Consider the following 24,185-nt stretch of genomic DNA (forward strand, 5'->3'; position numbering starts at 1 on the left):
TCTTTATTTTTCCCCCCCTAGACATCCGCATATTCCATCAAAGTCCCAAAGCTGTCGCTCAAATTCCCCGCACACATACCTACTCTCTCGCTCGCAGACACACCGGGGCACATCAAGTTTTATTCCAAAACACTTTTTATAGCCTATAAAAATTTTACGACCTTATTTTGAAGTACAGATCAAAAGTGTAACTCTTTACAAAGCAAAAAAGTTATGATCTTTAAGAAGCGCTTTCTTTATTGGTTTCTGCTGTAGATCCAAAAGATTATTTCATAATCAAATACTGGCAAGTATTTTCTTTTAACAACGTTTGACTCTCTATATTAACAATTTTTTGCTCATTTATTAATCGCTACTGTACAATGTAAAACATGTAATTTCCTGGATGCAAGAGGATATTTTCCTCCATTTATTAGTGTTTAGTTCATCTGTCTAAAAATATCAAAGCTGTAATGGTCTTGCAGGAGAAGTAGGTTCCACTGTACCTGCATGGCATTTTTTGTAACGACTATAATGATTAAATCAGTTATAGAGCAGAATATATATAGTACTGTGTGTGTTAGGGTTGGAGGATATAGACAAATATCATATGAAGATGAATTATCAGATTTACCTCAAATTACAAATGTAACAATTCTTCTTCTCTCTGATGCATTTGTCCTGTTTAATTACAGTATGAACCATGAAAGGTAGTGAGCGTTTGGCTGATTCGTTGTAGCCATCAGCAGCTGTCAGAAGACATTTATTGCAATTGTAATATGATTAAATTTAGGTTGGTAAGAGATTCATAACATCTGTATTTCAATACATTTTTAATAATGTCCAGCACTGGGCGACTTTTTAACATTGCTTTTGTCCTATCAACAGTCGGGAACCAAAAGATATGCGGCTCCACAGAAACATTTACCACATAACTGCAAATAGATAGATGGGAGGAAAGTTTGGCACGTTTACTTTGAAAGTTGCTCTCATAAGTATGCTTATCAGAGTAGTTGCTGGTTGATTTTGCCGATCGATTAACGGATTCAACTCTACATTCTTTTATTGACCTTAACCATTTAATCCCTTAAGCCCCCCCCACACACACACACACACACATACACACACATACATACAAACAAGCAGCGAGTGGCTGTGTGTTCGGTGGCAATATTATTAATGGGGTGTGTCTGGGCTGTCGTAAACATCTCCCAGCAGCACTCAGTGAAAACAGACGCACGGCGACACCTCTCTCCACTTAAGGAGCCTGAAGATTTCAGCGGCAGCACCACCTCGCCTGCAGCGTCTCCACAGACCCAATTCCTCCTTCACCCTGTATCTCCTGACCACAAACCACTCTATAAATCCTGCCTCCATCCTCATATGTACCAAATAACACTTCCTCTCTCTTTTTCCCCCCTTCATCCTTTCTCTCTCCCTCTCTCTCCCTCCCTCACTCCATCTGCTTGGGGTGAAGGTTTGTCTTGATTAGGGGACTCTGTTGGCTGGCTCTTTTATCACTCGCTGTGCAGAAAGGCGCAAACTGGCAGTGGGCAAATGAAAGCCCTCTATCTCCTTCTTGTGCTCAACTCCCACCTCGCTCACACCCCCTCACTGGCCCTCCCTTTCTTATTCTTTGTTGTGCTTCCTCTTACTTTTTCCATCTCGTGTTCTCTCTTTTTTCTTCTCCGCCCCATCTCCTCTCTTCCTCCTCCTCCTGTGTTTTTTCCCTCTCGCACATTTCCTGTCTGGGCCATTTCCTGCTCTTTCTTCCCTTTTGCCATTCAGACTTATTGAGCAATTCCCTCACCATCTCATTCTTCCTCAAACAGGCTGTGGAGGTGAATAGCTACCGAAGGCCGGTTGGATTCCTCGCCTGCCTTTTTCATGTAGACAATGAATCAGGTAGTCATAAAAATTGACCCGCTACACATACCAATGAGACCTGCTTACTCATCCTCACAGTCGTGAATAATGCTGCGGCGATGCCTCTCGGCTCATTTTGTCTTTCGCAGTGAAGAAAGCAGTAGATAATCTCCAGTGAACAAGGCTAGTACAGTGAGTAGGGACTGTGGGAGTGAGGTCTTTCGGAGGCTACGCTTTGACTGACAGAGAAATGGAATCAAAGTTGGTGTTTGGTCCCATGTGGCACCCTTACTAGTTTCTATTTACTGCCTCTATATCTGTCTCAGGAGTGGGAAGAGAAAAGAAAAAGGCTGAACTCAAACACGAACACATGGAGGTGGACACAATCCCTCACATGTAATACGTAATTGCACTTAACCGTTTCGTCAGCACCAGGTGTGAGTGCACACTCTAATTCCAAAGCTGTAAAAACCTTCCGTAGTCAGGGCTGAGTTCAGGTTGGAGGTTAAATGCTTGCTACATTCAATAAATGTCTTCTGCCAGCGGAAATCTCACTTCAAAGTCACCTTCAGAAGGCGTAGATGACATATGATGAGAATACAATAAAACTTGCAATAACGGCCGGAGCCTTTATTTTCCTCAATGGAAGGGAGCAGTGGACTTTTATTAGAGCCAAGACATAATTTCTTATGACAGGTCGTCAGCAGCCTTTGTTTGTAAAAGGGATACAATTTACTCTTGTTCTGCAAAAACATAATCCCACTGCTCATATGTATTCAGTTCATAGCATAAAGGAAATGTCTTTCCTATTTCTACTGTCACCGCTGTAGTTACTGCTGCTAGTCATAATAATGCATCTGGCTATAATGGTTGTGCAAAGCGATAAATTACTTGAGCAAAAACATAATCATAATTTATTACTGGCAATTTATCATTAGCTATGAACACATTGGTAATTAGTCTTGTAACCAACGTATCCATACCTCAAAACAGAATGACATAAAACCTTATTGACTTTCTGACTAACAAAGCGATGCTTAAGTTTTAGTTATGTTTGTCGAGCAAGATAAGGATTTCATGAGAGTGCTTGAAGGATATTGTAACTGAAGCCAGCACATATGGGTGGGAATGTTCCACTACATGCAGCAAATATATTTTGGTAATATTTAAGATCTTTTTTTAACAGCTATTAATAATGTAAGGATTTTTCCCTGTAGCTTTAGTTTGGCTAGTACACATACGCAAGTTATATGTGTAGAAGGAGAACAAGGAGAATGAGGAAGGAAACCAGTGGACATTTCAACTTTGTTAACATGAAAACATGGTGGCAGCGTAAAATGTTTTTTTGCAAGCTTCTAGTCTCGATTTTGTGGCTTTCCTTTTTTCCTCGCCTGCCACGGTTCATATGGTGATTTTTTTTTTTCCAGATAGAAGAAGAAGTAGAAGCAATAACTTTACTTTCAAAAAAATGTCCTCCCACTGAAAGTCTATAAAGGAAAACAATTTCCTTCAAGAATAGCACAAGAACACAGGATGCTGCCACCAGTGCTCTCACACACATGCACCGGCATAAGCTCGCTCATTCGTGTAGCAATGTACGAAAACTTGAATACGAAAACTCCCTTAGTGGATCATTAGCCGTTTTTTGACTGACTGACGGACCTGTGTAGATACTTCATGACTATACTGCATTTAATTTGACCTGTAAGGAGTAATTCCAAAGTGCTCTGACTGGGCATAGTTGTTAATAATTGATGATTTAGTACTTTTACCTGCAGCGTTGTAAGTTCATCCAGTGAATCACTGTGTCATGTAGCTAACAGTATTTGATCCTCTTTCTGTATGTGAGTGCATACCGTATGTTTCTTTATATATGTGTGTGTTCGCATTTATGCGATGTAGATGTCCATGCTTTTATGATCATATTCTATACATGCATATATGTTTGTCTATGTTGCATGAAACATTGCATGGTACAGTGTTTCTACTGCACAAGTGCATGCACAAGTGTGTATTTATATGTGTGCGAGCCACTATTGGTTTGAGTGTATTTCTTTGTGAGTACTTAATCAGATTGTGGGGACTCACCTGCCATCTGGGGACAAAATAGTAGGTCCACACAATGTCAACTTGTTTTAGGAGACCAGATTTTAGGGTTAACGGCTATAATAAGGTTAAGGTTTGTGTAAGGGTTGGGGTCGGACATTTAGTGGTTTTGGTTAAATTGAATTTGAACGTGAATAAGAGGAAATAAAGACACAGGCTGAACAGTGTAGAAAAACAAGAATTGAAAAGATACAAATACAAAAAATTTAAAATATCAAGCAGAGAAACACATCAAAGCCACATAGGGAATGACAGCAAATCCTCATAAATAATAGTAAGACTTGGGCTTTTGTGTGTGCAAGCCTGCGTGCTCACCTTCAATGGCGAACGGCTTCCCCACAGTGAGCAGTTTGCACTCCGCGTCGATAGAGACCTCAAAGTCCAACAGGGCTTTGTCCATGATGAACGCATCCAGGGCAGGAGGATCTGTCCTTCACCACCAACACACAAACACAGATCACAGCAGTGAGAGAGAAGAATTAATTGTGAAGAAATAACATTAAAGATTTGAAGACCTTTAAATCTGATTCATTTCCCAAACTTCCTCACACTCCCCGGACACTAGCAGGAACGCCTGTGTTTGGGTCTGTCTTTCCGTTTTGTCATTTATACAGGAGGATGAGATTAACTGCATGCTATTACATTGTGTAAACACATACATCATTACCTAAACAAACAGCTTCTGTGGCCGACTGATAAGGCTTTATACCCACTGATGAAGACTCTACTACTCCGGTGATATCGATCAAATTGACCCTAATTGACCCCTAATTATAGACTGTTCGCCTGTGAGCAGCTTTGGCTGCTGATGGGAGATAGGTTTCACAGCACAATACACTGGATTAGAATAAGAAACCTACACACAAACACGTTGATAAATAGGAAAAGGTACACATATCCTGGCAAACACACACCATCGCACGAATTGAACTAACATATTTGTGTGCACACATATACGCATAGACCAAAATTGAATGGCAGACAGATAAACGAGCATAAATGCTTGTATTGGAAAAAGCATGCGCACACACCCAGACAGTCTATCGGGAAAAATATAGAGCAGACTGATCAAATTACCTGAAACTTCTTGTTATTCAGGATGTTTACTGCTTAACAAAAGGTTAACTTTACAAAGTCTTTGCTGTGCCGGGGAAGCAGAAACATCTCTTTTTTTCCTCTGTCTGGGCCTGTCAAATTCAAGGCACAGGGAGAACAGAGAGGATAGACTTCCTTTGGGAATCTTTTGGGACTTAAGAGGGTCGGAAGTTATCCGATGCTGGGCCTCAGGGTAAGGGGTGGAGTGTGTGTGAGCGTGCACGTGCACAGGCATGAAAGTGTGTAGGTACGACTGTAAGATATAAACCTGTGTGTAGGTATGTGCTTGCATTTCTTCCTCTGTGCCTATACATTTCACGTGCAGCTGCCATGTGTAACCTGAGGCATTCTGTCTCTCCAGGAGAAGGCTTTACAGGTTTTCTTTTTTTCACCGTAAGATTTGAGGGCAGTATCGGGGTCAGTAGTTCTGCCAGCACAGTGTTTTACTGCCTCACTCTGGGTTCCCTGCACTGCTGTGACTTCCACTTCTGCTTCACCTCACACGCAAACAAACGACGCCTTCATCTTCACTGTTCTCATCCTCTTTCTCTGAACAAGCACTTTGTATCTTGCCACTTGTATCACAAAGTCAGCACATGCACTATCTCAGAATCTCTGCTGGCGCTCCATGGAGTATGCAGTGTGTCTGAGAAACGTACGTTGTTATAGCTCTGGGTGTGTTTGCTCAGTGTGGTACTTGTATAAGCCATAATTAATACATTTTTGTCCTTCTAGCATGTAGAATTCCAGTGGCGGAATGCAATTTAGTACATTTAATCAAGAGCTGCACCAAAGAATATATCTGAGGTACTGAAGCACTGAACTTGAGTATTATCCAATTGATGATACTCTATACTTCTACTACAACACATATTACAGGGAAATACTCTAGTTTTAAATCCTCTACATTTATTTTACAGCCGTGGTTATAAATTACTTAAAAGATTAAGATTTTACATTATTCATAGATTAATATAATTTTTTTTTAGGTTAGACTTTCTTTTAGGTTCTAAAATATGTTTTGCTGCTTCCCTCATCCACAGGAGTACATCGCTTTGCTTCCATGTCCGTACTTTTCCAAACCAGGGCAGTACGAACTGTAGGAAATACACTGAATATGGATAAATACCTCATACAACCCCACTTCAAATAATACAATAATACTTTTAAGGTAGTCGTTTTTAAATTAAGTGGGCATGGTAAACAAACCTCAAACAACAAAAACTTTAACTGAGGAAAATGTAACTACATTTTCTTAAATTTTTCATCCCAGAAATAATACACCCAATTCCTCAGACACAGATACGTTGATGAATGACTTCAATCCTTTTTACATCCACTTGAAAATCTGTTGCAACTTTTAAGACAATAATTTAATGTAGAATAGGATTGGCCCCCTGGATGAACAATGACATTGGGACTCATTAACAGAGAATGAAGAAGGGTGGAATGGAGGTAGAGGAAGATGAGGCTTCAGGTACATTATCACAGTTGATGATTTCATGTGGGGCCAATTATTTCTGTGTTTTAATTCCATATATAACCATAGCCCTGGTGCTCGTTTTAACAATGTGTCTTTTTAATCATGTACGTTTTAATCAGTGAAAGTCTTCAGTTGGAATGACTTAAATTTTTGCACCCGATTCTTTTATTTATCCTCCATGCCCCAATTTGAAATTAACTCTGATCACTGCGGCACACCTTAAACGCTCCCCAAGCCCCGTAGGTATAATGCCTCCTAAATTTCTCTGTGAAGTAAATAGATGTTACTGCCCCTTGGTTGCTCTCAACAATTCAGTTATTTATCCTTTGGCTGCATCCCAGAATATCTAAAGACTGCCTGTGTGCAATCACTCATTAAACAATCTTTCCTCAATCCATCAGAATGCAGCAACTTGACCTCACTGTATATAGACATAAAATTTAATTTTATTACTACGCTGATGACACAGCTGTATCTCCCAATAAAGCCTACGGAGACTAAAAACCTCTCCAGTCTTACAATTTGTCGAGCAGATACATTTTCTTCAATTAAACTTATACAAAACTGAGATCCTTATCATTCGTCCTGACAAACTGCATCCAAATGTCTAGTCCTCTCTTGGTGTTTAGCGGAATTTTGGAAACCTGGGTGTGCTCTTTGACAATAATAACAAGGTCATCCAGTCATGCTACTTCCATTTGAAGAATATTGCTAGGATACGACTAATGCAGAGTTTTAATGACATTCAACCTATTAATCAATCATTTTGTTTTCTCACTGTTGGACTGTTGTAATGGTCTTTACACAGGTGAAAAATCAGAAATCAATTAATACGCTTCAAATTGTGTTAAATGCGACAGCTTGACTCCTTAAGAAATCAAGAAAAGAGAGCACATCACTCCAATTTTAATAACCTTACAGTGGCTGCCAGTCGATTTTAAGATTTTACTTTTTAGTATTAATGCCCTTCATGGCCTTGTACCAGAATATATATCTGAAATGCTGTCGCCTTACTAACCAGTTAGCAGCCTGAGATCCTCAAGGTGGAATATTTTCACTGTCCCCACATCACGCTTAAAGACTAAAGACTAAAGAGGAACGTTTGATGTAAAGGCTTCTCGGCTGTGGAACAACTTGCACAAGGAACTCCCGGCTTGCTACATCAGTATCCTTTTTAAATCCCTTTTGAAGACTTATCTTTATCAGAGATTTCCCTTTAATCTTTTAGGCTCCTACTATTGAGTTACATTTTACTTCATCATTGATGTTGAGAATGAAGTGCAATGTGATCAGTCATTTGTTTTTAAGTTTATTCCTCTCTTTCCTCATGCTTTCCTGGTTATTCAAACATAATTGTGTATTTAATTGTTGTGTTGTGCTAGCTTTGATACATTCTATTCATATAAACTTTATGATCATAGTAATAATAATTATTATTACTGGTGATCAGATAAAGAGGATTAAATTCAGCAAAGTATAAAGGCAACAGAGTTGAGACAGCCAGAAACCAAAGTGGGTTCATCCTCAACTGCTGAAGTTACTCAGGCAGTTGAGGGACGGACAGATTCTCTGTCAAATGTTAAAGAGTAAACGTCTTCACAGAGAATCAAAAACCTGAATGATGTTATTGTCAAGTACACAGGGGGCTGCAAAAACAGGTTACATGTCAAATTTGGTATACGATCAAAACCAGGATAAGACTCACATAAATTACACAACAGGGATACTTGTGTGCATGTAAACAAACAAAGAGAACTGGTTAACCCCATCCCAAATCTCTCTGCCAAGGCAAAACTAAACATGAGGAGGTATTATTTAGCGCTCGAAAAAGTTGGACCAAAACTTCAAGACGATATAAGACGTGCCCTAACTTGAACTGCCCTTTAAAACCAGGCTCAAACATATCGTTTCTCCACTCTCTGACATCCTGAACTACTTGGTTTTTATTTCTCTGTTTTTATCTTTTGAATTTCTTTTAAAATTCTTCCCTTAAATTTGTATTTTGTATTCATGTTTTAATGCATTATGTAAAGTACTTTAAACTGCTTTTGTGAATTAATTATGTTATATAAATCAACTTGCCTGGCCTTCCTGCTTTCATCTTCTCACAGTCCCCGTTCGACACCCGATTCATCCACTCATCCTGAGCCCTCATTTTATCAATTTGTCCCTGGCCCCCATTCATCTCTACAGTTAACACTTTTAATGAACTGAAAATAATTCCCTCAAATAGGGAAGGCTTTTTTCAAATTTCACCTCACTTACACCTTGTGCTAAAATGTAGTGTTTCTGGATGAGGAAAAGCTCATACTAATGCAGGGCGTGAAGATACGCAGCTCACAAAGTAATGAGAATGTGATGGTATCTCTGTCAGATGCAAAGGCAAACAACGTGTTCACCATAATAAGAAAACATCCACCGATGGGTTTGACACATCACCGCAGGTGGAAAGAAATCAAAGGGAAAAATCAACCTTAAAACACAAATTACATTGAGCTACACTGAGCTATTGCATTGATGATAGACAGAAATGTCAGTAGGTACAAACATTTAAAACAGCCTGTCTGAGCTGGAAATCAGAGACCTATTTTCTGTAGGATATTTGAGAAACAGTAGAACTGAATTCTATTTCAAAGGCATTTTCTGAGTAGGTTTTGTATTAAAATTGCATCTGATGGCAGTAAACCTGCCAAGGTTGCTCTAGTTGCCACAAGACAGAATTGTTATGCACAGTCATCATGAAAAATAAGTGCACAGAATACAGACAGCCACAGATAAGAGATGTAAACGTGACTGGATTGTTTGGGTCTGGGTTGCATTTTAATGAGAGGTTTAAGTTGGGTTCGGGTTATCTTTTTACAAATGCACATTATGTGCATGTATGCGTTTGTGTCTTACTTCAACATGTGTACGCCTTCTGGGGTGGTGGGTTGATTGTAGCGTCTCATGTAGTCGTGCATCTCCGGGAAGCTCTTCTTCATGTAATCCTCAGCACTGCTCTCCCTCACCGTCCCAAAACGGAAGCCCAGGGATGGATGGTGCAGCTGAGGAAATGAGACAGGAAGACATGGTTAGAGGAGAGGGTGGATATGGTGGTGGAGGTGATAAAGAGAGAGAGAGAGAGGGAGGTATAGATATGATGATGGGTTCATATCAAATTCCCTGTAGCCCTAAAGCGTTATTGGATATGGAAAGCGATAATCCTTAACGAATAATTCCACTCTATCCTCATTAGCTTGCCCTTGTGTAAGATTAGGTTTTTTTTGTACATGTAGCTGTGTAGCTTCATGTGTGTGGGGTACTGACATGCATGCAGTTGCAAGTTTTGTGTCCTTGCGTGCAGTCTAACCTTGTCGTCATGAATTCCGGAGACCTGCTCGAAGGTCTTCTCCCCAACCATGACTGCAGCTAGGTTGGCGGTGTAGCTCGACAGCACCAGTAAGCAGAAGATGGCCCAAAGGTTCATCAGGAAACGCCCGGTCCAGCATTTAGGAGTCTGCAGAGTGGAGATGTATGCAAAGAGAAAATGTTCTGTTTTGCTTTCGTCTAAAATAATTACACAGCTGAAAAATAGAAATAAATATCAGCTCTTGATGATGAGTGAATCTTAAAATATCTGGATTCCAAACTGAAAAATGAAACTGAATGACAACAAACAACATTGATGAAACTGCCGGGGTTTTAACGATTAAAAATACAAATGTGTGAGGAAAGGTGCTGTCAGGTGTTGACAGAAATGCAGAGCCCCCCCCCAGCAAGGCTCTCAACAAACCTTTTTCTCATTTTCATCCTCCCTAAAATGATTCCAATGTAACCCTGAGAAACTGTAATCAAACTAATCATAACAGACCAGGAGAGAAGCTAATGTAGTGGAGATAATCTAACATAGCGTGACTGTTTTTGAGGCACATCAGAAATATCTTTCCCTGAAATTGCCTGCCTAGGGGTATGAATACACCTGCACACTGTGATCATTTATTTACTTCACCAATTAAAATCCACTTAGCAGAAGAAAAGAGATGAATTTCTAGTGTTTGTAAAAGCTTGGGATTATTAATGAGACATTAATTGTACAAACAGGTTGTAACCCATTATTACGAAAGGGTTTGTTATGTTTTCAACTCTTTGCATTAGTTAGCGAAGTGAAAGGGGAGAAAAGGGAAGATGACATGCACACTATTAGCTCAAAGTCTTAGGTAGTGTGTTTGAAAAATGAGTAAATTGTAAATGTTCTTTTTTGCCCTACGGTGTTTAGTGGAGGCTAGAATGATCAGGCTTGACAAAAACAGGCATCTAATTTCTGGCCTCTAACCGTCAATTTCGCAAGCTGACATGACACCTGTCACTGGCAGATTTGATTAGCAGTTGCCAGCTAATGTTAGCCTCATGAGTTGGTTGACTACACTGCCTCCAGATTACGGGTTACAGTACATGCATTTTGAAACGAGGTCTTAATTGAACACTAGATGGCTACATACCGTATCATGTCATGCTTAAATAGTGAGACTAAAGCTGCAATTTCCAGGCTAAATAAAAAAAAAAATGTAAATCCAATGTGATTAAAACACAATTTGACAGTTTAGCTCACAAACTATTCACATAGAATGCTTTAATTTATCATTACAAGAGAAAATGCTTTAAGGACACGGACACATTTTTGGTCAAATGTAACAGTATTTTGGGTAACATGGGCTTGGTTTGCTGAAATAATCCAAAACAGAGCAGGACAGCGGCCACATCACCCTCTGCTAGTATCCAGGACCAGCTTCGACACAGTGGGCATATGCTTAACTGTGATTGTGCAAACCCCCTCACTCTTCTGAAATTAATCCCCTGCCTCTGGTCAGGATTAAGTGCGGTTATCTCTGCGGAGGATGTTGGGTCTGAGCTGGGACAGGTGTAGCTAACGGGCACCACAGTTAGCAGTTTCTTTACGAAGAAACAATCAATAATTCCCATCATTTTGAACGACAGGTATGCTTTCAGGTTGTTATGTGCAGCGCACGGTTTCACACACACAGACACAGAGATAGACTTGCTGTCAGGGGCAACGGTGCGACCAATGAAAATGTTTAGGCGCACTTGATAGATTTTTTGTCGCAGGCGCGAGTCCTGATTAGCAGTTGAACAATCAATTTACCTGCCCACTGCCTCCTCACAACCTAGATAAACACGACTTTTTGGGTTTGAGCCATCACACAGAGGTTCAGAATCTTGCTCAGGGGCTTTTAACAGGTCACACAGCTGCTAATAGACACAACCTGTTAATTGACACATTGCCAGTTTTGAGGATCAAACCAGTGACCTTTCCATTATGGAAATCACTTGGCCTCTGTTCCACCCGAGTAATTTGCACTGCTTCCTTTAGGGACAAAGTGTGATTAACGAAATGCTATGATGGTGTGCATACTCACTAAGAGCAGTTACTGGAATTATTCAAGCAAATTATGTTTTCTGACATTTATCAGAATGAGCTGCATGAAAATTTGAAGTGCAAGCATAAGTTATAATGATTAAGGATTCGGTCTCAGTATGGTGCAGTTTTAAAAAACAGAATGCATAGGACAGTTGTTTGTATTCAGAGCAGTGGTTTGGTGTGTTGCAGTGTGACTGTGTGTGTGTGTGTGTGTGTGTGTGTGTGTGTGTGTGTGTGTGTGTGTGTGTGTGTGTGTGTGTGTGTGACACCATCAGTCAAATCTGAAGAATGCTTTCACTGCAAAGGAACATTTAATCTCTTTATGTATTTATACCAAACAAATGAAAAGATTTTTTTTTATCTTTGAAGGGTAATACATTGTTTTTCATCTTGCTGCACATTTTTTAAAACGGGCAGATTTGCTGATCACTTGTCTCACACATTTCTCTCTCGTACTTACCGCCTGGCCTTCTGACTTTACCCACTCACTTGCCCTCTCCCCTTTACATCATCCTCGGTCCGCCCGCCTCCACGTCGCCCTCGTTCTGATCCCGTTCTCTGCTTGCCCACTTACCCTTCCAACCCTGTCTCACCATCTTTCTGTCAACCTTCTTTTTGAAGCCCATTTCCTAATTTGCACTATCACCCCCCACCCCCCGGCCCTCTTCCCCCTGCCTTCTTGCTTTCAACTTTGTGTCTGACAACTTGGGGGAGTTAACTTCTACTCGCTCCGGCTTTTTCCACCTTCATCCATCCCCATCATCCTCAACATAACTCCTTCAATCTCTGTCGGCCCACTTACCCTTTCCCCTCTCCCTCCCTGTATGTGCATTATCCTCCCTGTACCTCTCTACTTCATCACTGCCAGCCGTCTTAACCTCTCGCCTATCAATCTTTTCCCCTCCCTCGCTATTTCTATCATCTTTCTCCATGCCTTTTCACCCCTCTAACTTCATTTTTCCACTTGCCGTCACTGTTTGTTTACTCCTTATAATAATGCACATCCCCTCCCCCTTTTTCTCTGCAATTTCTATTTCAGACCCCACCCTGCATGACGCCTATTTATCACACAGGGGAGAGCTGCTTTACCTTGGTGGCGACAGTCCGTCCAAACAGTATGGCGTAGCAGAGATTGAGGGCGGAGGAGTAGGAGAACACACGCAGCCTGTTTCTGCCATGGGGTGTCATGCCGAAGGGGCTGTTCCACTCGTACAAGGTGAGGAAGAGCGCGGTGAGATGCAGCGTGACAAAAATTCCCACCCACATGGACCAGTGGAGGGGCCACATGAAGGCTCCGATGGGGGCAGCAGTGTCCCGGCTACGAACCTGGTGGGTGAAAAATAAAATAAAAAGATGTGCAAAAAACTGGCTTTCTATCTGCAAAAGATTTGTATTTTCCGTCAACTTTGTATTGTATTTCATCTTCAAGTTTGTAGGATCTGGACATTAGAGTTCTCCTAAACACTATCATTTATAATTTCTCGAAAAAGAAAATGCATACATTGATTTTATTTAGTGCTATCCATCATTTTGTAAGGGAAAGAAATCACTTTTTGAAATTGGAACCGTATTGTCAGATCATATTATGCACTGCAGTTTGTCAGCCACAGAGGGAGATGTTAACAAATCACAAAATAACTGCAGCATGTTCGAGGACTCTGCTAAGGCGGCTTCTCAAAATGCCTTTCAGACTCATTATACACTCTAAGCCTGCCTTTCATTTTGGACTTTCATAATTCAGCCAACTAATTATTCACAACTAATGACCCTGTGTTGCTCACCAGAAGACCCGTTGAGTGGGGCATTAGGGTGAAATTAAGTAGTTGCAGACCATATCGACAAATCATACAGAAATGGTTTCAGCTAGAGAGAGAGACTGTCAAATCAAAAAGTAACACTGAAGCCGCTGCCACTGACTCACAATGAAGTATATTTTCCAGAACATGCCCCATCATGCCTTTTCTTATCATTAAAAGACAAACTCAAAGTCCCAACAAACTAATGACGACTTCAAGCAATTGTTACCAGAATGCCGAGGCTGGTGGAGTAGAAGGGCGAGGTGAAGTCGATGACTCTGCTCCTGGCAGAGTTGATGGAGAAAGAGGTCACAGCCATGTCGGCGGTTCCACTCAGCAGGTCCCCGACCAGCCCCGTCCAGCGTCCCATCCCGCTAAATGCTCCGTACTTTCCGTCTCCCACGATATAAAGGTCGAAGGTGAAACCCATGTCCTCCGCCAGTTTCTCCAACAAGTCGATGCAGTACCCGTAGCAGCACTTCCTCAGGTCCTCTGGTAGTTCTGACAGAAAAGAAGTGAGGATAATGTGAAATTAATCTATATGTATGCTTTGGAAGTGCAGGGGCTGCACGTCTGGGGAAAATGTCCGCAGCTGTTGACTATCATGGAAAGTGTTCATGGATCCTCACAGGACTTGCATGCTGGTGTGTTTTTTATTACCCCTGCACCTAAGCTAGGAATATATTTAGTCACTCTAAACCTTGCCAAGAAATATGTAACAACCCTTGAACTTGGCAAGATGGGCAGGCTATTATATCAATTTTTACACTTTCTTTGATTTAGATTCTTCTAGCAAACCTTTCTTGCAAACTCAGTCAATCAATATACAGCAGAATGAAAGTATTGCTCTTGAAAACTTAAAGAAGGTCTGCGCTAGTTCTGCCCAAGCATCAATACAAATATATATTAGCGGTCTTCCATTAGCCATCTGCTGATTCAATTCAAAGAAAGTTAGAATACTTTATATTTTACTGCTTTACAGTAGGCTGCGTGTGTAAGTGGCCAATAGACTTCTTAGTCAGATATATATAGTACCTGGTATTACTTCGACATGGTAGTCTTGATCTCTCATCGATTTAATGCCTTTAATCCACTTTATTCACAAAGCAGAGCTGTAGCTGAGCTGTAGAGATGAACCCCTGACATTGCAACCGGTATATTTCTGATCTGGTCTGACCAGCCACGATCCCTTATTGATTTTACTTCTAAAAATCCACTTCAATCTTGAGGAGGAGCAGTAGAGAAATGGCCTGCGATATAGAAATGAGATCTAAGCCAAGAGATCTAACAGTTTACATAAGAGAAGCTTGGAGTTTTCATAGATCAGAACAGATGCTTCCCACGAGTCAAAAATATTTTTGACGTACATTGCAGTGCTCCACCAACACAGTCCTCTAAGCACAAATGCCAAAACAGAACTCACCATTCCCGTCCCAGTCGGCTGTAGTGTTTGGGTTGTGCAGCTGGTGGAAGAGGTTTTGGAGTAGGTCGGACCGGTTGGTTTTGGGGTCCAGACAGAGCTGACCGGCTGGACACAATCCGTCCTCATCCACCTCCCGTGTGAAGACAAACGGGTGCTCCACCAGTGTCACCACCCTCAGCCGGTGTCCCTCAACGGATTCTCCGGGCCTCCAGCGTCCTCCGGCGTTACTGTCGCCCTGGCCGTCTCCTCCCCTCACCCCAGCTCCAAGACCTTGTCCCTGGCTGCTCCTGAACCCTCCCACCAGTCCCAGGATCCCCCCTTCTAGCTCCAGCCTGCCTCGGGTCCACTGGCCTACAGTCACCCAGGCCGGCTGGCCAAGAGCGCCTCTCTTCAGGCTCCATACGTGGAACAGCTGGGAGGAGAGGACCCGAGACAGGCCAGCATCCACCTGGACCAGGCCTGTGGCCCCGGTGAAGGAAGTGTTGGATAGAAACCTAGAGGGACAGAGAAAGACAAAGAGACAATAATAATACATTTTTCCCACCAAAATAAGTGCATATATGCAAGTTTTTAAACACTGGAAAATCTATTTAAAATAGATGACTCCTTTCCTATTGCCAGGAGACAAGTATGTCTTCCTGTTGTTTTGGCCGAGCGCCAAAAGCAGGATTAGTTAACGGTGAAAACGTTAAATTGGGAACTTATTAGTTTATCTTTCAAACACGAGTTGGGGATTATTGAAACAGAAGAAACAAAAATGATTTAGAGGAGTTTTATTTTGTTTATGCTGAGTTTGAGTTAAATGTGTTTTAAGATGATCAGCATGGTCAAATTGCTGAGTTATGTTACAGTCTCATGTCTTGGAGGAGAGCATATTAATTGTATGTAATGTACGCCAAGACATTCTAAAAATTGTTGAAATTAATGTCACGTAACACTGCACAGGAAAAAAGTGTTTCTATCACTCCTGATCGGAGCTGGACCCGATAAACACACCTGACCACTGTAGAGTTCTTTGTACCGGGAATGAATGCCATTGTAACCTTTACCATTGAAGACAAAAGCCAGATGTTAGTGGCCGATAGAGGCTTTTTTGCGGCAAAGGTGCTTAAATGAGACACAATATAGGCCGCTGCTGGTTTATTGCAGTTTGGAAATATAGCCTGCAGTAATACACAAAAAGAAAAAGTAAAAAGTTACAAACGATGGTCCAGACGGTCATGGTCCGGCTGTGGAGCTTTGGCAAGTCTAGTCCCAGATGGGTAATTGCATCTCCCAGAAAGTCATAATTAAAAGTTAATGCAGTGCAGTGAGGGTCTTCTCCTATCTGCCAGTCCATACAGGCAGTGATTGCTATTCGTCTCACTCGCCCGGCAGTCCCACATTGGTCTTCATGGCGGAATAAATTAAGAAGAGCAATCCCCGTTGGCACATAAAAATCTGCCCTGGCGTCTTGAACCATGCAGGGTTTGTTAGCTCACGTCTTAGCATTAGATCATGTGGACGTGGGCAGGTGATGTCTCAATGGGAGACCGTTCAAGTAGTGTTTGATCGTGTCTTGATTGGCGGGGGTTTTGTCAGGAGGTCACTGTGTATCGTATGTTTAAATGTTAAAGTATGCAGGGATCACTGCACACGCTGCGGGTGTTGAACCGTGCGAGGACTGTTGATTATGTCTGGGTCAAGGATAGAAATGGCAAGTTTTCTTTCCTGTTAATGGAAAAGGTTTGAAGAGCCGTAGCCTTTTTTCTCAGAGCAGAAAAGTAGCTTTTCACTTTTGCACTTTATCTTATTCTCCCTTTTCTTTCTCTCCCTCTCTCATTTTCCAAGTTATATGTCAAATTGATGAGCTGGGGAACTTTCTCCATTAGATACTGGATATGGGAAGGAAAATGAGAAAAGCCCTAATTGATCACGAGGGTCATTAACCTCACCTCCAAGCCTAGGCTGGACCGTTGCCTGTCTACTCCACGCATAAAACATGCCACAACAGCTTCTGTTCATTACCCTCTTTCTTGACATTGCGATTTACTTCAACGGCACAATATCAATTTATAAACCCATTCCCATGCACAGTAATTCTAAAGAGCTGATTAAAAATGCCTCTGATTTGAAAGTCATTCCCATTCCATTCCACGTTAACTTATGTTTCCTCATCAGCAGCTCCCTCCCTCTCCGTGGCCATAAAGCGGAAGTGCTAGGCTTGCCTTGAGCTGAAATTACTCATGGTAATAGCAAGGCTGAATCATCATATCCCATTGACAGCAAATTCATCAAGCCAACCCACTCCAGACTCATATACTATAATGTAATGGTTGCGGCTGGCCACAAAAGAATTAACCATACAGGCCTCACTTCTCTTGTGCCAGCAGAGAAGTGCGAAGCCCCCCCTTTCCCCGCAGTTTGCAACATTTCTGGATTGGAGCCCAGAGAGAAGAAGAGTGTGAGATAGTACAGAGATAAGAGCGGGGGTGTGAAAGTAAAAGGCACACTTTTAAGCATCGCCGCCTTCTAGTTATGGCTACTGTTGTGTTGCATCGGGCCAGAGGCTGTATTTAAAGAATGACCATCGATGTCCAGGCGGGTTGATAAGTCAGCCAAGTGGTGTCAGAGAAGGATTCACCTCACTAACACTTGGCCCCGGTTTACACACACACACACACACACACACACACACACACACACTGAAAGTAAATGTCAGCCGAGCGGCCGGTAAATGATGACTCTATAAGAGAGTCTCAGGCATGTGTCTCACTCCCTTATCACTACATCTCCTTTACTTCGGAGGGAAAGTTTACTCCCTCTGTCTCTGTCGGTTTGTCTGAAATGAGACGAAGCGTGCCTGTTTGAATTTGGTTTTAATCTCTTCATGGGAGATGGAATCAGCGTGGAAACTGTGTCGAGAGAGATGGCACTGACTGGCAGATCTCACTCTGATAACAGCAACCCTCCTCCTATCCAGTATCTTCCTCCCTTCCTTCTCTCCCCTTTTTCTCCTCCCTCGGAACCTTCCGTCCATCTCACAGAAGTTGCTTCTTCCTTTTTCTTTGACTTTATTCCTATTTCCCTTTAGCCGTTTCCTCCTTCCCCTGTCTTTCATCTGGTTGTCTTTGACTACTTCATGCTTCTCCAATGTATTTTTGGGAATAAGCATCCAGGGATTTTTTTTTGATTCTGGACATTTGGAAAAAACATCTTCAGAAGTGGCTAGTTTCTCAAATTCTTACAGTCTTTTTATTTCCTCATTGGTCCGCTGCTTTGAGTCAGAAACACTAAGATTGTTCAGCTGTAGCTCTTGTTCTCCCCCACACCTTCCTCTCTTTCTTATATCTCTAGACAGCCTCTTTCCCTCCCTGTCTTCCTCACTCTGTCCCTTGGGCTTTTAGCTGTTAATTGCCTTTTCCATGTGGAAGTCTCTTACTTCCTTCAGCTTTGTTAGGGCTCTCTGGAGCAATAGCATGTCTGGCCGTTGCAGTGGAGGGATAAGAATCAGGGAGTACACTGGAGGGCAAGGAGTCAGACTGGACTGGTATGAAAAGTGCGATAGACAGCCTGTTTTATCTGTCTCTCACAGGCCAGATTCAAAGGTCACCGACACTATATTGTTTTTTTTATAAATAGTCTATTCTGGTAGTGTAGACTAAGTCCTAATTGGCCCTCCACAGATAGATTGGGACTTTCCCCTGGTGTCCTGACGAAGTTTGCGTCAGTTTAAAGCATTACTTTTTGTTTTATTTATTGTACAGCCATACTCACAGCTCTGTAAGGCTGTACTTAGGCACACTTGTGTTTTGCTAACATCAGCGCTCTTATATGCAGATGATGACAATGTTAACATGCAGATTTTTTTGTAGGTATAATATTTGCCATGGCTACCATCTTAGTTTAGCATGTAAGCATGCGATTTTCTAAGTAGCTTAAAAGTGCAATTGAGGCTTGATGGGTATTTGCAGGTATTTGGTCATTAACCAAAGTATTGGATAAAATGAAAATGAATGGCGCTAGATGGAAAGTTCAGTATTCCCCAACCATATAACAATTCATCCAGTGTGTTACATCAATACAAAATTGCATGGCAATCTAGCCAGTAGTTTAGACAGATGTTTGATTTAAAAACTGCAAATGTCAACCTCATGTTGGCACTAAAGGATTACAAAATAGTAAGCTGCATCCTCAGGGGACAATGAATGTCTGAAAAAAAATCGAAATCAATCCATCCAAAAGTTGTAGTATTTCAGTCTGAACCAAAGTGGTAAACCGACTGACATTGCAATACATAAAATCGCACTGCTAGTGACGCTAAAATTGAGCAATTTAATCACTTAGAACCTAATAAACTTGTTTTAACTCTAATAATGAATGTCCAATACTATTGCTTTGTACCCCAACTCCCAATACACTTGTTTTAGCCTCTGGCCCTCCTTGCCAAATTGTTCTGGCATCCCAGTCCTCAACTTAACTGCAGTAGGAGGGTACGCTGTGAGAATCCATCTTGTGATTATGTGGGTGGTGTTGATGATCACTCTCAGCTGGCAAGCGCCGTGTGTGTGTTCAATATTTGCTCTCGGCCCAGCTCAAACCACAAATCCTTCTCTCACCAGTACAACATGAACAAATAAGTTGGATACATGCCGTTTTATCCGTCGCACCGTTATAAAACACCCATGTCACCCGGCAGAGCAGAGATACTTAACTTCGTAGTGAGATTATGGCACGAGGCTTCCGTGCATCACTCAGTATCATCCACATAAAGAGGGGGTTGTAATGTATGCGAGTGAGAGGTGTTCTTTCTTTTTGCCGTGCACAAATGTGAGGATTTATTTTTTTCTACTTTAAGTGAAAACATTTATGTATTTCAGTATGCCTTTTTTTACTACGTCTGTGTGCGTGCGCGTTATCACAGACCGCACCTTGACAGAACCTGTGAAAGCTGTCAGAAGCCCATTTAAAAAGCTGCAGGGATTGAAGCGGCAGCAACAGCGAGGAGGAACAGACAAAACTCCCTGGTGTCAGTCTGTGAATCTGTATGCCATAAAGACCTCCTCCCCACCTCGAGTATGACAGCGCTATTCAGAAGGAGCCACCCCCGCAGTGCAGAGGACAGACAAGGGCAGCGACCGGAGTGTTCTTTACCACAAGTTGAGCCAGCAACTCCCCGTAAAAATGCCAAAGTGTCCGTCAGAAAGCTAACGAGCTGACAGACATTAAGTGGTGTGACTCGAGAAAAAATAATTGCAATATGTAATTATCTTCCATATATCGTTTGGTGATTTAAACGTGTAGACTTTTTGAACCAGGCTAAGCATTTTTAAATGACCAGCCAAGTGGACTGTTTAGCCCATTGGCTACAGGGGTTACAGAGAGTAATTGTGGCCCCGATCCTAACCAGACCACTACTAATCCTATGTCGCCTAAAGCAATATATTATATTTTTTGGAAGAGGAATAAGTTTCTCTATCGTCCACTCTGCTGAAGTTTTCCTGAACAAATCTCCAACAGCTGCAGGGCACTGCTCTGGAACTGACCTTTCTCCTGGCCTTTAGCAAAGTGCCATGAAATTAATATTGTTCTGTGTGAATTTTCATCTTTAAAGGTCTGTTTACCTAACTCGCACAAAGACATTTAAAAACTACGCTCTATCAAAGAAAAAGTCCACTCTAAAAGGTGTTGACAATAAGGTCTGTGGATTAACCAGGGCTGAAGGGACACTACTGGAGAGAGATGTCTCGGAATTTTTCAATTTACATTTTTAATATTGTAGTGGAGTGGAGGTATAAATCTCACAGTCGGATATCTGCAGCTAGTTCTGAGTGGAAGCTTGTTCGTGTCCCAGAAACTGAAGGTTAGCCTAGCCTGCCATCATTAACAGTATCAAACTCCTGCAAACCCTACATTATACAAATAAAAGTCCTACATTAAGTGGGGTCTTGATAACATTAGCTGTCTCTTCGCAGGTTCAGTATCTATCTATGATCTGCATAGATCGATTCTGGAGGTAATAAAAACATTTTGTTTCTTTGTAATTTGGTTGGACTGACCCTTTTGATCTAATGTGTATATTAGGGTGACTTTTGCATTTACCTGGCCAGATATTGTCCTGAAGAGGGCAGCTCATGTCTGTTTGGTTTGTCGTAACAGTTCACCATGTTCTGAATCAGAGCCAGGTCCGGCCTCACCATGGTCGCTGCAGTGACCGCGCGGCCAATCAGCTGCAAAGCGTCCCGGATGTAGAAGCTGATTGGCTTGCGACCCACCTCCCCGTAGGCCAACAGTCCAAGGGGACCGCCTAGAGTGTGGAGCGAATCTGGCGACAAGGGATATCCCATGATCCACTGCAGTGCTGGTAGCGACGGAGCGAGGCGCTGAGCGGCCCGCAGGACCGCCGAGAGACACTCGGGGTCAGATCCCAGGAGGAGCACGGAGGAGATAGGAGAGGGGGAGCGCAGGAAACTGGTGGAGAGGATCTTCAAAGCCTCCTCTTCCCTCTGATCTTCCTTCTTCTCCTCCCTGCTCTCCCCCCTTCTGTCCCCACCCCCTGAGACGAGGGTCAGGTTGATGATGTCCCACAAATGCCAGTTGGAGCCGCTGTGCGTCTGCAGGTGAGACAGCAACCCTTCACCCCCTTCCTCCCACCCGGGGCAGATTACAGCTGCTCCTCCCCAGCTGCTTTCCCCCCGGCTCCCCCTCTCCCTGTCCCCCTCTCTCCCCTGCAGGACCGCCAGCAGCAGGCTGCCCAGGGTTGATGGAGGCACACGTGCCGACATCTGCAGGTGGAATCGGTTCTATCAGAGAGGACAGGAAGTTGAAAGAAGAAGAAAAAGAGACAGAGAAAAGAGATAATTGACAAAGTTGGGGGGGTGGGGGTGGCAAGGTAAAATGATTGAGGAGAGAACAGAAAGGGAGAGAGAGGAAAAGGGGAAGAGAAAGCAAGAACAAAACAGAGATTAATAGATACAGCCAAACCCCAACACCTCCAGGCTGTATAACATAAAATCACATTAAACGCGGCTTTTATGAGCGCCCGAGTGCTGCAAAAACAATCCCTGTTGCTGCAGTAATTCACCACAACACTGATCAGAAACAATCAGTCACATTTGTTCATTATCTCTCACTCTGATAGAGGAGAGCCGCGCCGATACAAACAAGGAGTCAATGATTCGCATCTAATCTGCAACATCACAGTCGACTTGGCAAGACAACAGTAGCATCCACAGTTCATCCAGAAGCCCACATTTCCAAACCCCACTGCAAACACTGACTTGTTTCATACTGTTCCAAAATGGATAACACTGTTGTCCTTGAATGCAGCTCGCAGATGGACCTTCCCCCTCCTTCCTTTGGGGCTTCTATACATTTTTCATCCTATCAGTGCTCCAGGCAAGGTTGAGGGGGGACTGCTTTTATATAGCGAGCCCAAAGTTTAGCTTAACATGGTTTAAGATTTGCACCAACCTCATTGAACTGAGAGGATAGGTATGCACTACACACTATGCTCGTAAACACCCTCCGACACAAGTGCAATTCACATTTTCAGCAGCTTTATAACATAAGCAGAAGTGCGTGCACACACAAACAGCACACACACACACAGCAAAATGCATGCACAAACACTACTTAATTAAATATGTGCATATACTGCAAATCCATGCAGGTACATGCAGTGTTTATGGAGAAACTTCTGGAATACACACTCGCACACGTGTGTCCGTAGATGAGATATCTAGACCAAAACCACAGGCGTTCATTCTAATGGAAATATCCCGCGCGGGAGTACAAAGTAAACTGAAGGACCCTCTGCTGAAAGTCCTTGAGTCCCTTAAGAGAGTAAAAGATATATATATTTGAGTCTGCAAAGACACGGCTGAATTAATGCAGCGTGTGTATTTATCCCCCTGAGAGAGGCTAGGAGTCTGAGTGAGGGGACATTTAAAAAAAAAAAAAGGGTTCTCCGTTTGAACTCAATGGGGGGCCAGAAAGGTAGCGGTGCTGGTGGGGGTGGTTGGTGAGAGGGAAGCGGGTGGCAGTGATGAATTGAGATAGGGAGGAGGTGCCTGCTACAGGTGTGAGCGTTATTCAGAGTATTACCATCAGGAATGAAACTAACATCATGCATATTTTATATATTATAAGTGCCCCGAGAGCCCAAAATGTGACGATAAAAGATCAAAACAGAGCCTCAAGGCAGGTGGAGGAATTAGCATGTAAATCTGCTCTTATTCTACGTTGCTCTGGGTGAGATCCATCGATGCCATCTATCCTTTGAATATTTATGTAAGGCCAAATATCAATGTACAGCTACGTTATGTTTCTGAATAAAGTATGCATAAAAGAAGCCACAAAAATAAGACATCGTGACAGGTCTAAACGGCAGATAAGTGCTAACCATGTACAAAAAGCTGTAAATCATGATCCTAGTGATTACAGCTCGTTAGTAAATCGGGGACAGAATCTCTCAAAATATATCATTGTCAAATTAATCGTAATTATTTGTTAACTGTGATCATCTGCAGCTCATCCCACAGCTGTGTCAGCTGTTTTGTCCCAGCGTTATTTCATTATTTTCTCTTTGCGCTGACAATAACGGCAAACTCGCTTGACTTTTAGAGAGATTCTTTTACAATTTCATTTACATTTGAGGCGTTTAGCCAGCGTCTCTTATCCTGAGCGACTCACAATGAGCACAACGGCAGAATTACTTCAAGAGTGGGGATGTGAGAATAATAATGAGAAGAAGTATATGAAGTTATATTTTTACTTGCTGCTTTTAGGAGAGGAAGCGAATTAGAGGGAATATAGGAAGAAGATGTGAGAGCCGTGATGTGATTCTGAAGAGATAAGGCGGTTTCCGCTAAGGCATGGGTTCCGGCACAGAAGATGAAGAAGCACTCTGCTGTTTTGAATGGAGGAGGAAGGACTTTTTCAAATAAATTCTGTGGGCAATCAATCATGACAGGCACCAACGTGGACCCAGTGAAAAAAGCACCGGAGTTATTGCCCATTACAACTGCATTCTCTTCTTGA

The 24,185-nt window shown here is 42.3% G+C and overlaps 1 protein-coding gene across 1 annotated transcript in view; it reads right to left on the reverse strand.

The window, feature by feature from the left end:
* The window catches only part of LOC129103632 (glutamate receptor ionotropic, NMDA 3B-like), a 65,358-nt gene that overhangs the window by 9,091 nt on the left and 32,082 nt on the right, over positions 1–24,185 (reverse strand). Inside the window, 7 exon segments of the mRNA XM_054614197.1 lie at positions 4,267–4,382; positions 9,428–9,573; positions 9,879–10,025; positions 13,035–13,271; positions 13,971–14,242; positions 15,165–15,658; positions 21,246–21,946. Of these exon segments, the coding sequence (XP_054470172.1) occupies positions 4,267–4,382; positions 9,428–9,573; positions 9,879–10,025; positions 13,035–13,271; positions 13,971–14,242; positions 15,165–15,658; positions 21,246–21,946 (2,113 nt within the window).

The sequence above is a fragment of the Anoplopoma fimbria genome, chromosome 15, assembly GCF_027596085.1.
Source record: "Anoplopoma fimbria isolate UVic2021 breed Golden Eagle Sablefish chromosome 15, Afim_UVic_2022, whole genome shotgun sequence".
NCBI classification, from domain to species: domain Eukaryota; kingdom Metazoa; phylum Chordata; class Actinopteri; order Perciformes; family Anoplopomatidae; genus Anoplopoma; species Anoplopoma fimbria.